The sequence below is a fragment of the Castanea sativa genome, chromosome 1, assembly GCF_040712315.1.
Source record: "Castanea sativa cultivar Marrone di Chiusa Pesio chromosome 1, ASM4071231v1".
In the NCBI taxonomy this organism is placed as follows: domain Eukaryota; kingdom Viridiplantae; phylum Streptophyta; class Magnoliopsida; order Fagales; family Fagaceae; genus Castanea; species Castanea sativa.
The window spans coordinates 17,405,001-17,419,403 of NC_134013.1; the positions used below are offsets into that span (position 1 = coordinate 17,405,001).

General features: G+C 37.6%; 2 protein-coding genes across 2 annotated transcripts; both read right to left on the reverse strand.

The window, feature by feature from the left end:
• Positions 1-1,839: 1,839 nt before the first annotated feature.
• On the reverse strand, positions 1,840-2,802 carry LOC142621555 (uncharacterized). The gene is made up of 2 exons (XM_075794844.1): positions 2,395-2,802; positions 1,840-2,283 (listed from the first exon to the last, which is right to left on the reverse strand). Exons 1-2 carry the CDS (start codon positions 2,800-2,802, stop codon positions 1,840-1,842), a joined length of 852 nt encoding a protein of 283 aa, XP_075650959.1.
• Positions 2,803-9,640: 6,838 nt separating this feature from the next.
• On the reverse strand, positions 9,641-12,962 carry LOC142624386 (endoglucanase 16). Its single transcript, XM_075797955.1, has 8 exons — positions 12,744-12,962; positions 12,213-12,425; positions 11,850-12,050; positions 11,594-11,671; positions 10,941-11,090; positions 10,739-10,847; positions 10,279-10,442; positions 9,641-10,035 (listed from the first exon to the last, which is right to left on the reverse strand). The coding sequence occupies exons 1-8, from the start codon at positions 12,960-12,962 to the stop codon at positions 9,709-9,711; spliced, it is 1,461 nt and encodes a 486-aa protein (XP_075654070.1). The 3' UTR covers positions 9,641-9,708.
• Between the last annotated feature and the right edge of the window lie 1,441 nt (positions 12,963-14,403).

A 14,403-nucleotide genomic window follows, 5' to 3' on the forward strand; every position in this document is an offset into this window, starting at 1 on the left:
GTCCTGGGAGTTGTGCAATACAAGGAGAGATTGTCACTACAGAACAAGTCAAATTGGGTATTGGGATAAGGGTTCAATTGTAGGTTGGTATAAGATACTGGGATTTCTTTACTTGTAACCACTTGTTTTGATAATAGTGGATTCTCGGGAGTGGTGACCTTAAAATCACTCGGTGGAGTTTTTTGCCTCGAAGGTTTTCTCCATTCGTAAACAAATCACCGTGTCAACTTTATTTTTCACTGCATTATACTTTAGTTGGTGATTGGTTTGTGCTACCTGTTAGGACATATGTGGTTCACTTAATAAGAACATATGTCATTCTTTTATGTAATTGGCTAATTCTTTGACAAAACACACTTTACTTGTAATTGAGTAGATCTAGAATGTTTTTGATACTTCAAGAAACAAGGTTTCAAGATCAAGTGTTAAAGCCACGCAAGTCTGTCCAAGAAACAAGTTGAGAAGTGCTCTTCATTAAAGCTCGACAGCTGCATCTATCGAGTTTTAAGAAGTTGTTCTAGCCCCATGGCTTGACAGCTGCTCGACAGCACCTCAACACCTCTAGCTGTCAAGATTTAAGAAAAACGGTTTTTCAGTACTGTTTTGATTCTAATCCATAGACATGTCTTTGGGACTTCTTTTCTAATAACCCTAGACATATAAAATGATTATTTTAAGGGCCGTAAAAGTAAGCACAAATTGCACAAGCATTGAGCAAAGCCTGTTCAAGCAATTTGTGACCGGAGACAAAGTTTGCCCTAGTTCATCTCTTTGTGAAGAAGCTGCTATGTCTTTGCACCATAGGATTTTGTAACCAAGTATCTTCTAGTTCTTCATTGTGAGGATAAACTGAAGAACTTTGCAGCCAACATCTTTCTCAAGTTGGTGATTGAAGTCGCGTACTAGGATTCGCACAATTGGTTGTTCACGTACTGGGAACCGTGCATTGAAAAGGAGAGATTGTCACTACAGAACAAGTCCAATTGGGTATTGGGGTAAGGGTTCAACTATAGGTTGGTATAAGGTACTGGGATTCCTTTACTTGTAACCGCTTGATGTGATAATAGTGGATTCTCGAGAGTGGTGACCTTAAAATCATTCGGTGGGGTTTTTGCCTTGGAGGTTTTCCCCATTTGTAAACAAATCACTGTGTTAATTTATTTTTCCGCTACACTTTAGTTTATTGGTGATTTGTTTATGCTACCACACGTTTGCATGTTAAATTGATTAATTAATAAACTTGGCTAATTAATTAATTAATCCATCACAAGGGGTCAATATGTTTTTGGCCTATCATTACCACGTACATTGCATGTTAATTTGATTAATTAATAAACTTGGGTAATTAATTAATCACAAGAAGTCAATACAATATTGGCCTATCATAGTGCTTGGCCATGAGGTCCTGGTATCATGCTAATCTTTGTTCGATTGTTGTTTTGACCTCATCTACTCGGTCCAGGTGTAGGCACATGGCCTCATCATTCCTATTTTCATCATGATTCTCCACTCTAAAGCTTGTGAGTCGAATCTCAGTATGGATAACAACTTCGCTCCCATATGCTAGTCGGAAGGGCGGATCCTTTGTGGGTGTTCTTGATGTCGTCCGGTAAGCCCATAGCACACTTGTCAGCTCATCTGGCCATATACCCTTTACCTCCTCAAGCCGAGTCTTGATGATTTTTAGCAAGGATCGGTTCATGACCTTAACTTGTCATTGGCCTGAGGGTGGGCGGGCGAGGAGTAATGGTTCCTAATTCCCAATTGTGAGCAAAAGTTCCTGAATGACTTCTTGTCAAATTGCTTTCCGTTATCCGAGACCAAGACTCTAGGTGTGGTCTAGTTGCGTTCCGAACTTATTTCCTGCACAACCATGCCATTTATCATGGGCGAAAGTTGAACGAAAGAAAGTACCTTACTAGAGATGAGCGTGTGTTTTGCTGATGCGGCCTTGGTAAGACGGTCTGCTTGCTCGTTTTCTTCCCTTGGGATTTGAACAAACTTGGCCTGAAGGTCGTTCTCTACCTGCTTCCTTACTTGCTCCAGGTAGTTCTTCATCCGTTCACCTTTGCACTCGTAGTCACCGTTCACTTGACTCATGATTACCTGAAAGTCGCAATAAACAATCACGCTTGTGGCCCATGTTGCTTTAGTGAGGTCCAGTCCTGCCACCAAGGCTTCGTATTCTGCCTTATTGTTGGTTGTCGGGAAGTCGAGATGAACCATGCACTCAATCTCGTCTCCTTCTGGGTAGTGGATTACTATTCCTGCACCGCTAGCTTGCTTGTTGGATGATCCATCAGTATGGATACTCCATTAAGGATGCTTTTCTGCCCCCTGGCCTTCCATATTGGTAAATTCCGTGATGAAGTCAACAACTACCTGTCCCTATACTGCAATGCGCGGGCGATATTGTATGTCGAATTCGCTCAACTTGATTGCCCATAGTGCCATCTTACCGGTGGCTTTTGGATTACTCATTGCTCTCCGTAGGGGTCTATCTGTTAGGACGACCATTGTATGGGCCTGAAAATAAGGTTTAAACTTGCGAGCTGTGGTAATTAGGGCGAAGGCTAGCTTCTCCATCGGGGGGTATCTTTCCTCTGCCCCTCGTAGCGCTTGGCTAGTGTAGTACACTGGCTTCTGGACCCTTTCCTCTTCTCTGACTAGGGTTGCACTGACTGCAGCTAGGGAGACGGCCAGGTAGAGAAACAGCTCCTCTCTAGGTTTCGAAGGACTTAGCAACGGTGGGGAAGAGAGGTATGCTTTTAAGTCCTCGAACGCTTGTTGACATTCGACCATCCATTCGAAGGACTTTTTCAATGTGCAAAAGAAAGGCAGGCATTTATCTGTTGCTCTCGATATGAACCTATTTAGTGCCGCTACCTTGCCATTGAGGTTTTATAATTCCTTTACATTCTTAGGTGGTGTCATTTCCATTATGGCCTAGATCTTGTCTAGGTTAACTTCAATGCCCCTTTGAGACACCATGAATCCTAGGACTTTTCCAGCCGTTACCCCGAATGCACATTTGCTTGGATTGAGCTTCATGTTATAAGAACGGAGTGTATCGAAGGTCTCCTTGAGGTCTTCCAAATGATGATCTTCCCTTCAACCTTTCACTAGCATATCGTCCACATAAACTTGGATATTCCTTCCGATTTGATGTGAAAACATCTTGTTCATGAGCCTCTGATATGTTGCTCTTGCGTTCTTGAGATTGAATGACATCACTTTATAACAGAAGAGGCCTTGGCTGGTAATGAATGAAGTTTTCTCCTGGTCAACCTCATCTAGCTTGATCTGGTTGTAACCAGAGAAAGCATCCATGAAGCTCAATAACTAATGCATTGTTGTTGAGTCTACCAGGACGTCAATCTGTGGGAGTGGGTAGCTATCTTTGGGGCAGAGCTTTTTTAAGTCCATGAAATCTACACACATTCTCCATTTTCCGCTGGCCTTCTTGACCATCACTACATTGGCTAACCAGTCGGGATAGTATACCTCCCTTATAAACTCTGCATCTTGCAACTTGCGGACTTCTTTCGCTATAGCTTTGTCTCGCTCTTAGGTAAACACTCTCTTCTTCTGGCGAATGGGGGGAAAAGAGGGTGATACATTCAACCTGTGAACTATGACCGAGGTGTCAATCCCTGCATGTCTTCGTTGCTTCAGACAAAGACATTTTGGTTCTCTCTTAGGAAGGTCGTGAGCATTTGACGAACGGGTGGACTGGCGAGGGTGCCGATCTTGGTCGTCCGTTCAGGTCTAGAATTGTCGAGAAGTATCTCCTCCAACTCCTTAATGGGCTCTGCAACCGTCCATTGCTCTTCTATGCTCAGAGTCTATAAATGGTTGTCCATTTCTAACATTGCTATATAGCATTCGCGTGCTGCCACTTGGTCTCTACTTGATCATTAGGTGATAGGTCAAAGTCACGGCCTTCCATGAATTGAGTGTAGGTCGGCCTAATATAGCATTGTAAGCGGATGAGCAATCAACAACAAGGAAAGTCATATCCTTGGTGATCTGTTGAAGGTAATCTCCGACTGTCACAGGTAGTGTAATTGCCCCTATGGGGTATACTTTCATGCCTCCAAACCCAATGAGTGGTGCATTGGTAGGTACGAGCCATTCTTTTTCAATTCGCATTTATTGGAATGCCGGGTAATACAGGATATCAACCGAGCTTCCATTATCGACCAGGACCTAATGGGTGCTATAGTCTCCTACTCGTATGCTAACAATGAGAGCATTGTCGTGGGGGTGGCAAAGACGTTAGGCATCTTCCTCTGAAAACCCCACTATGGGGTTGTCCACCCATGCCATCTTTGGGATAAACCTCGTTAGCTAAACGTTCTGAACCATACTAAGGTAGGTTTTTCGTGCCTTCCTGGTCGAGCCAGCTATTGTGGTGCCCCCTACTATCGTCCTTATGTCCCTTATGGGCGGCCTAGGGTGCTCGCCATTCCTCCTACCAGCCTGTTCTTGCGGTGGGGTGTTATCTGTTCTTTCTTTGCTGACGAACTGTTGTACCTTTCCCTATCTGATAAGGGCCTCGATCTGTTGCTTCAAGTCATAGCATTCAGATGTGTCGTGACGTGGTCACGATGAAAACAACAATACTTGTCTTTGGACCTCTTGTTGGGATCTCCCTTCAACTTTCTAGTCCTTGATTTGCATCAGGACTTGATCGATTGGGGTAGTCAGCGGGGTGAAATTAGTAAACCTTTCAGTGTGCGGCTTGGAGCGCCCATCCTCCTGTCAGTCTCTAGTCCTAGTAATTTTTCATCCTCTTTCCTGCCCGCGTATCTTCATGTCTATCCCTCTTCTTGGGTTTTTCCTCTCGAGCCTATAGTGCGTTTTCTGCGCTCATGTACATAGTGGTTCGGTAAAGTACGTCTGACATTATTTTTAGGTCGTTTTTGTATAGAGAGAACAAAAACTTCCCCTTCTGCAAGCCATTGGTAAAAGCAGCCACAAGTATTTTATCATCAGTTTCATCTATCGAAAGGGCTTTTTTGTTGAAGCGGGTTATGTAAGACCTTAGGGTCTCGTCCTCCCGTTGCTTAATGCTCATTAGGCATGCAGTGGATTTTTTGTACATGTGCCCCTCGATAAAGTGCGATACAAACTGCGCACTTAGCTCTTTGAAGGTATTGATGGAGTTAATTGTCAATCTGCTGAACCATACCTTGGCGGGACCTTTCAAAGTAGTTGGGAAAGCTCAGCATATGATTTTGTCCAGAACGCCTTGTAAGTGCATGAGGGTTTTGAATGACTCCAAGTGATCCAAGAGATCCTTAGACCCAACGTAGGCTTTTATCTGCAGCATACGGAACTTTGCAGGAAGGGGGAATGAAGTGACAGGTGCTATAAATGGCGAATCTGCTTGCTCACTCCCAAGTGTAGGAGATCGTAGCAACATAATTCTCAGAGTACCGAGGTCGAACCACAAGGAGTAGGGTAAATTTAAAGACAATATAATTAAATAAAAATTTGGGTGAAGAAGAAAAATACTTTTTCTTGGTGATTTTTAACAAGAATAATATTAAAAACGGATTTAAATTAATAATGTAAATACTAGAGCATCGGGGTGTTTCCTTATATCGATATGAAATTCTTTGTGATCTAAGAAATTATTTATTTCATAATTGATTGTTTTTATACAGTTAAATACTTATGGTTCGGTTGAACTGAGATAATTCAAGAAACCCACGATAACCTAGATTAATAATGCGGTTAGAAAAGTTTTCAGAAAAACTCATTCACTTTAAAACCTGATTTCTATTTGAAACCTGATTTCTATTTGAAACTATTAGAAATTCATCTAAATAATAAGAAAAATATTATTGAACCTATTGAAAGCATGGAAGAACTAATACATCAAAAGAAATCGAATTGAATAATCAAATATGTTGTTGATAAAATCCTAAAAAGAATCACATTGAATATTCATACTATATAGAATAAACATAACCCCTAACCCTAGCAAAGAATTTAGGCTACCATTAGAGAAAGAAAAATACAAGTTTTTCTCTACCAAAATATTTCTACCAGCCTCCCTTCCAAAACCCTAATTTCTAAGTGTCCAAAGAAGATAAAACTTTTACTATTCTAATTTCAGTCCAGGTTTACAGCAGTAACTTGTGAGTTAATTTCGGCCTTCAAAAATTGAGAATTTCAAAAAACTCAAAACTGGAAAGTTGTTGATATTTAAGTCACGGTTCCAACCCATCTAGTCTTGTGTCAATTGGATTTTTGAGAAGAGAGATACGCCCAAAATACTGATCAGTGCTCAAATCAGATTTTTCCTTTTCAAATTCCGCCTCTTTGATTTCTTTCCTTATTTGAAGCTTCCAATCATGGTAGACGATCCAAGCACTCCAGCTGCACCTCCTTAGACATTTAAGCATGGTCCTTTAGCTCCACTTTAATTCTAGTTTGGCCTCCATTCTCTCACAAATTCCTGTAAACTCATTTTTCTCACGTGATTTCCTGAAAGTAGAAAATTACACACAATGAATGACATCTTTTTTAATAAATTATGTAAAAATAAATAATAGGGGCTAAATCAAATCATGGCTTAATTATACAAATTAATCATAGTAATAAGGAGATAGTGTCCACATAAATATATAACAAGTACACATTTTAAGGCGTTATCAGAATCCGTCTAGTGGACTAGTTAGTCAAGGTCGTTCGACACCCGTCCTTTAAGGGTGTTCATCATGAAGTCCATCCTCTCCTTCATCATCTGCATCTCTACGACCATGTGTGGTGGTGCCGTATCTGCAACAAATGGACAGCTGGTGTCATGTCGCTCTTGTCTGCTCAGGGTATTGTTGCCCTTCGGTCTTTCTCTATCCCGCCTATCGGCGATGTGCTGGAGGCTGTTATCCTCTTGTTTTTCTTCTTGATTATGGGGCCCAGCATTCCTTTGGCACAGCTATTCTTCCAAGTCATGGTTTTGCTTAGTAAGGCATTCCACAGCCGCGGCTAAAGTCTGCACCTGCCTTTTGAGGGCAATAGTGTGTGGTTCACCTTCTTGAATGTTGTTGGTTGCCATCGAACATGTGAGTACCATACAAATCTTTTTCTGGGAAGCGTTAATATGGCTACTATCGTCCTTTCCCACAGACAGCGCCAACTGATGATGCGAAAAATCGTCATTGAGTCAAACAGTCCTCACGTGCTCTTGATGAAACCTACGAAACACAAACACAGAGAAAACCTTACAGAGAGTACAGGTGTGGTACCAGCTAAAGACCCCCTGAAGGTTAAGTTAAAAAGAAAATCTCTACAACTCTAGAGTGCCAGAGCTAAGGGAATTATGCATACCTTGATTTCTAAAGGTTTTGGGGTTTTTATAGTAGTGTAGAGCTAACCTCTATTTCTTGGCGGAGAAGGTATTTCCTTGTAGAGAAGATTTCATTAATGCTCGTATTTTATGGGATCCTTTCCTTGTAGGGATTCCTCTGGTTATGGTTGGGCATAGAATGCAAGATATTTTCGTACTAGGATTCTTGGAGACCACTCATGCCATGTAGGTGCCATGTGGCTTCAACAAACCGTCTCCCTTGGATCCATCTACTTCCAGGAGTTCATCTATCGCCTTGCCTCTCTGTCCAAGTTACGAGTCCGTCTACTAGTTCTTTGGTTGGTAGAATAAATATGCCGTCTCTTTTGGCGACTCCGTCGCTTAGGACTGCCTTCGTTAATTGGATCCGTCTGCTTTGGGATTTATCCCTATCACTAACTTTTGATTTTAAGCTCTAAAAAAATCATAATTTAATGATGTTCTATGTTTTATTAATTGTTGTTGTGCAATCACTGCTACTAGGGCCATAGAACCCATATTATATACACTATCAATCACTGTGATAAGGTCATAACTCCATTATCATTGCAAGAGTTGTTGGAGTGCTATGAATTGAGGCCTGCAAAACTTCATGAAAAGGCTGCAAATCGTATACATTTAATAAAGCATTTAATCGCCGCACACTCTTGGTGCAATGGTCACTTCACAAGTATAAGTGTTCGTGGGATATGGAGGTAAGGGCCGAGGTTTAAGTCTCCAAGAGGAAGTTTTACATATATATACACACTTAAATTAGGCTAAAATAGAATTTCTATTATATATATATATATATATATATAAAACAAACAAACAAACAAAGCATTTCTATCGACAATTATATTTTTAGTAAACGAAAAGAAAGAGTAATGTCTATACATTTTTAGGTGTATATTTATATTTGTCTTTATATTCATTATTTGGTTTCTTACCTATTTTCTACTTTCTGTTTTTTTTTTTTTTTTTTTAGCCAGGATTTAGAGTTGCACATTTTTAGAGAATTAGTGATGATAATCAAACTGCTTTTCTTAGGCAAGTTGCAGTTCATCCTAAAATGATGCTGCTAAAATATAATAAACAATTTTTTAATTATTTTTTTAATAATACTATAATTAGTACAAATTTTACTATATATAAATCTTATAAATTTATATAATCTTTAAAAACTGAATTATTGCATTTATTGAAGGAGGCACATCTGTCGCAATTAGAAACTACTAAGATAACCACCGCTTCCCCTTGGTGCGGTGGTCACTCTACAAGTATAAATGCTTGTGGGGTGTGGGGGGCAAAAGCCGGGGTTCAAGTCTCCAAGAGGGAACTTCACACATATATACACTTAGATTAGGCTAGAGTAGATATTATATCTTGTAAAAAAAAAAAAAAACTAAGATATTTGTGAATAACAAGTCAACATTGCTTTTGTAAACAATTTTAGTATTTCACAACCGGAATAAGCACATTGATATGAAATATCATTTCATTTGAAAATGTATTGCTAAAAGGGATGTCCAACTTGAGTTCATGAAGTCACATAATTAGGTTGTAGATTTACTCACCAAGTCACTTAAGAAAAGATAGTTTTCTTCCTCTTCTCTCTTCACTTTCTCTTTCTCTGTTGTGTATTAGTGTGAGCCACCAACTTCTAACAATCGTTTCAATTTGGATTTCATTTCATTCATTTATCGTTAGATGCCCCCAATAATGAATGTTGATGAGGTTATATGTAAATGTGTTTCCCCATTGGCGTAATTATTTTCATATAAATCAGATTAGGATAAAACAAATCTTATTGACTAGCAGATTTGAATCGGACTCCAATAAATCAGGACAAATTACAGGATCGGACTCATATTAAATTTAATCCATTAATACCTAGCAAAAAAAAAATCCATTAACATGACACTTGGGAGAAAAATAATTCTTCTCCAGTGCTTAAACCCTGATAGCTTGCCTAATTTATCCGAATTCCAGTGCATGTAAAACATTGTCTTGTCAGTTTTATGATTAATCCAATTTATAATATTTTCAAGAGATAAACAACAAACCAAAGTTCAATATATATATAGTGTAATTATTAAGAGATAAACAACAAAGGACCATGCCAAGTAAAAAAAACATATCCGATATTTCAATAATTTCAATCAAGCCGTGTGTTTATAAATATAGTGTAAATATTATATTGGTCAATCCAAACCTACAATAATATTTAAGGCTATTCTTCCATGGATGTTGATCCTATGGGAAGAAGGCAAGACTAACCCAACTAATACCTACAGACATAGAAAAATTTGTAATTTTGTTTCGAGATACATAAATCTCCATCCCCACAACCACATAAAACAATAAAGTTAGATGTTGTGTGTTGCAAGCTTTGCTAGGGGACCAACTGCGAGTGAGTTAACGTATGTGCATGGCTCAGTCTTAGAAGAATCCCAACGCTTATCATTGAAGTTATCGTATCGGTCAGGTCCTCCAACAATGGCACCAGTGAGCTCATTAGGGTTTGGAGAGTCTTTAGTGAACCAATATGTGAAGCTCATGGCACAGTTCACAGTTGCATCTGGAGACATCTTGGGGACAGAAGCGCCTCTGTGGTGTGCTTGTACTGGTGGATTTGGCCCGAATCCAACCATGTATGACCTTCCTTTAGGGTTTTCCCCCAGCAAGTAATCCATCTACCATTCATTCAGAGTAGTTAATTAATGTGTAAACAGTTTGTTTGATTAATAATAGAGAAAAAGTCTAATGACACAACTTATTTCATAATTTGTTTAAATAAAAGTGATGTTAATGGTGAATACACATACAAAGTATTGAGTGTGGATCAACCATTCACGACTTGTCAACTCATGGAGTGGTGAAATAAGTTGCATTCATAGTAAAAGTGTATATGAATAGTCATTGATTATGGTAAATACCTGTTGCTTAGCGAAAGCCATGAGGCGGGCTGAGTCAAATTGTTTGTCTCCACAAGTGACTTTTTCATTGTATTTGGCAAGCGTATCACTATAGACGCTAAACAAGAGAGCTGTTCCTGTGACGTACTGAGTGTTGGCCCCATCTCTCAAGTGAACTAAACCACCTGAAAATCATAGTTCAATGTGTGAGATATAAGATCGAAAAGGAGACATGGTTAGAATTCAAAACCATTTACTTTGATATCATAATAAATTAATAAAACCATTTTGATAATGTATTATCAAACTGCACTTTTAAAACTAGGACTATTACATTTTTTTTTTCGTAGATATTGGTTTCCTAGAAAATAGATGGTATGAAATGGCTTCTAATTGTTCCTAAAACTTAAATTATTAAGAAATTGTGAATTTAATCATTAAATTCTTATTTTAACAATGCGAAGCATTACACACACAGTACCTGGAGAGATGTAAATTTGATGATAGGGGCTATCAGGAAGGACTGAGCATACAAAACTGTCGGCTTGTTTCTTGAAGGTTTCTAAGCTTTTCTCTCCTTGAAGAAACAACTGCAAAATTTGACAGTGAGCAATATGTTAGGTGCCCATAATAGAATCTTTCTAACTGCTAATTTTGTGAAAGAGATGGAAGGTTTAAGAAACCTCTGTGAGAAGGATTTGAGCTCCTGCATATTTGAGGTCCCAGCTAAACTCAGATACATAAGCACTGATGGACTCTTCTTGTATGTACTTTAGGTACACGGGCCTCTTGGTGGCAAGGAATAGCCAAGTAGCTGCCCACAATAGCTCATCCTGCATTTCAATTCCAGTTAAAACTGTCTAATCACGGACGTGAAGACATACAAAAGAATTGCAGACATACAAAAGAGTTTTGGGTTTGGTTTTCTTGTATTGTTGACCCAAAAAAAAGTTTTGGATAGATGAAAAAAGAATTGCAGACCCTACAAAGTTATGTTTAAAACAAGCCAAATCCTAAAGATTGAATGATTATTCATTTTGGACCATTTTTTGATATTTTGGATGTGTCAGTCTGAGTCCCCCCCCCCCCCCCCCATATAGTTTTTAATTTGGACATTGTTTTTGCATCGAATCTCATATAATCTTTGTTCTCACTGTTTTTGCAATAAAGATTTGAACCATTTTAATATGTGAAAACTCATGAGTCTCATGTGAATTATATATACATATATGTTAGCATTGTATGATCTCGACAAAGACACTCAATTGTAAATAACTTTATCTAAATCACACAGTTTCTATTGTGTGTGTATGAGAGAGAGAGAGTGAGAGATTACATTAAAGCCTGAGTAAGAGCAATAGAAGGGGCATTCTCCATCAAAAGATCCCTTGTGTGTTCTGGCCAATTCAAAAAGCTACAAAGAAGAAAAAAGAATCACATTAGAAAAATATTAAATCATTAGTAAAACAAATATCTGCAATAAAATTCTTTTAAGTCAATTAAACTTTGTCTTCTTGATATTTGACAGAAATAGAGAGAGAATAATGGTCCCACAATATTAAATGGTGGTAGAAATTTGTTCAAATACGTACCAATTTGGCTTTGTTGAGGAGACGACGAGCATATTTACGATCTTTGCCTCTAAACACAATTGAAGAAGCAGCCATTGCTGCAGCAGTTTCAGCTGCAATCTCAGATCCAGGCGTGTTCTCATCAATCTTCAACACAGTTCTTGGTGTTTGCATGTTTTCAGGTCGAATCCAACATTGATGATCTTGCACCGGATCTCCCACCTTTGATTGCAATAAACAAACAACCAGAATGAGTTATTATATCATAATACAAATACAACATATTTTTTTGATAAAAGAAAAAATTACAAACTTCATATGTTGTTTAAGCACATAGTCTCATTATATTGTACATGATATATATTAGCGAAAAGGGTGTCTCACCTGCACATATAATCGTTTCTTTCGGGAACTAGCTTTAATAAAATAATCAGTGCCCCAGCGAATGGCAGAGTGGACATTTTCCGTCTCTCCGGCGGCTTGTAACTCTGATTTGTAAGCAATAGCAGCCCATGCTAGAGTTGTAACTGTGAAAGCCATGGGAAGCCCATACTTCACATTATCTCCTGCATCATAATATCCCCCAACAAGGTCCACCTGCGTAACAACAAAAACACATTCATAAATAAACTTAGGTCCAACCAATACCTCTAGAGCAAAAATAATCTTATTATGCATTGATATATCATACGTGTATCCTCCTTCTCAGCATGGAGTTCACATGTACGTGAGATCCACAAATTGTAAGAGAGATGACAAAAGAATAATTTTATTATCATAGTACTTCTTTCACATTTTAAATGTGAACATCATGTGTGAAATTGTTGACGTATTATGAACCTAGCGTATATTAATGAGTTTATGAGAACAATCATTGAAATAAAAATGAAAGAGATATAGATTAGAGAGGTATACATTTTCTTCCTTTCCATCATTAAGTGCCGAGTCTCCTCTCCAAGATAGCCTAGAATTTGGGGGGAGTTTCCCTGATCTCTGTGCCTCTAGGAAAATTAGTGATTTGGTGAGTGCATCCTTATAATTAATATTACCATTCACAGCAACCAAAAGTCCTTCAAAGAGAATCAGCCAAGCCAATGTAATGGCAGCTGATGCTGCCTTAGTAGAGGTACCCATATACTCAAAATTCTAAAAACTTCAAGACCCAAATCCAAATCACACACACAAAAACAAAAGACCAAAAAAAAAAAAAAAATTGGAGACAGAAAATTGTTCAGGGAGAACAGGAGAGGGATCTGGGTAGGGACTCTAATGTGGCGTCAAAGTTAAAACAAGGGAAATAAGCGGTTGTGTTTTCAGTTTGGGAAGTTTCTAATTTGTTTATGGGAACAAAAATGGTTTGTTTAAATTTGGTTTTTTTGTTTTAAGTTTGTGATGGCGGGAGGGAATTAAAAGCTGAAAGGGTCGGTTAATAAAAGAGTCAATATATAGTTGATGGTGAGAAAAAGTGAGGGGTTTTTGAGAGAGGTGAACGTGGGGTTATAAATTACACCGTTTTTCATGTAACCACCGATAACTTTTCTATGTAAAACTTACGGTGCTTAGAGAGTCTGTTACATTGGGTTTGTTTTAATCTTGCATAGAGCAAACATAGTAAAAAACTAACAATAATAATATTAGTAATAGGCTAATAGCAATCATGAAGACTATTAGACTTATTAATAATACAAAGGAAATAGCGATAATAATTTATGTATGAACAATTTTTTTTTTTTTTTTCATTTAGAATGACGAATATAGAAATTCTGTTATTATAACTAAAACAAAGAGTTATAAATTAGAGGTACATCATTTGCGAGAATTCTGTATAACATGATTTGCTTTGACTGTATTCTCCAATAAAAATAATGTAGAAAGGTCTGGACTAGCTAGAACGTTAATAGAAAAGCCTCTTTTGGATATGGAAGAAAATGCAATATAAATTCTCTTTTTCCGGCCTGAATTTTCTTTGTATTTCATTCATGATTCTATTCATAAATTCATGATCTATGATTCCTATGATAGTAGAACTATTTATATAATAGAGCTATTTACATTACTCAACCACACATATCTTGTCCTCTTTAGAAAACTCCTCTTCTTGATTCACTTATGTCATATTGCTAGCAGGTACACACGCAATGTTTATTGAGTTATATATTTATTAAAACTTTAAGAAAGTATAATAAATTAAGATAAAATAAATATTTACATGAATGAAGAGAGAGACAGAATTGTATAAGAGAGAAAGGAAAGTAATTTATTAATCTTTTTTATAACAAAATCACCGATTGAAAATTGCTGGCCTCTTTGCTTCTATTTTTTTTAAGATAGTCTTTGATTTTAAATTTATACAATGTATAATTTTAAACAATGTTACACCATCAAATAACTTATTATAGAATTTATATTTTAAAAATCTCACCATTGAATTACATGTTCTATATGTTCTTAACGATTTTGCCAATTTTAATGTCAATTGTATGTTATTTACCATTTGATTTATAAACTTATCTTTTATGCATTATTTTAAACTATAAAAACTTGAATTTAAAAAATTGATTAATGATATGGTTTT

What these genes read in the sequence shown, in the direction of transcription:
- LOC142624386 (XM_075797955.1), bottom strand. Translation starts at nt 12,962, where the DNA reads ATGGGTACCTCTACTAAGGCAGCATCAGCTGCCATTACATTGGCTTGG. An exon ending in TCAAATTTACATCTCTCCAG is followed by an intron (nt 10,443 to 10,738) that starts GTACTGTGTGTG and finishes TATGATTTTCAG; the next exon opens with GTGGTTTAGTTCACTTGAGA. An exon ending in TGGCTTTCGCTAAGCAACAG is followed by an intron (nt 10,036 to 10,278) that starts GTATTTACCATA and finishes AATGAATGGTAG; the next exon opens with ATGGATTACTTGCTGGGGGA.
- LOC142621555 (XM_075794844.1), bottom strand. Translation starts at nt 2,802, where the DNA reads ATGGTCGAATGTCAACAAGCGTTCGAGGACTTAAAAGCATACCTCTCT. An exon ending in AATATCGCCCGCGCATTGCA is followed by an intron (nt 2,284 to 2,394) that starts GTATAGGGACAG and finishes TCATCCAACAAG; the next exon opens with CAAGCTAGCGGTGCAGGAAT.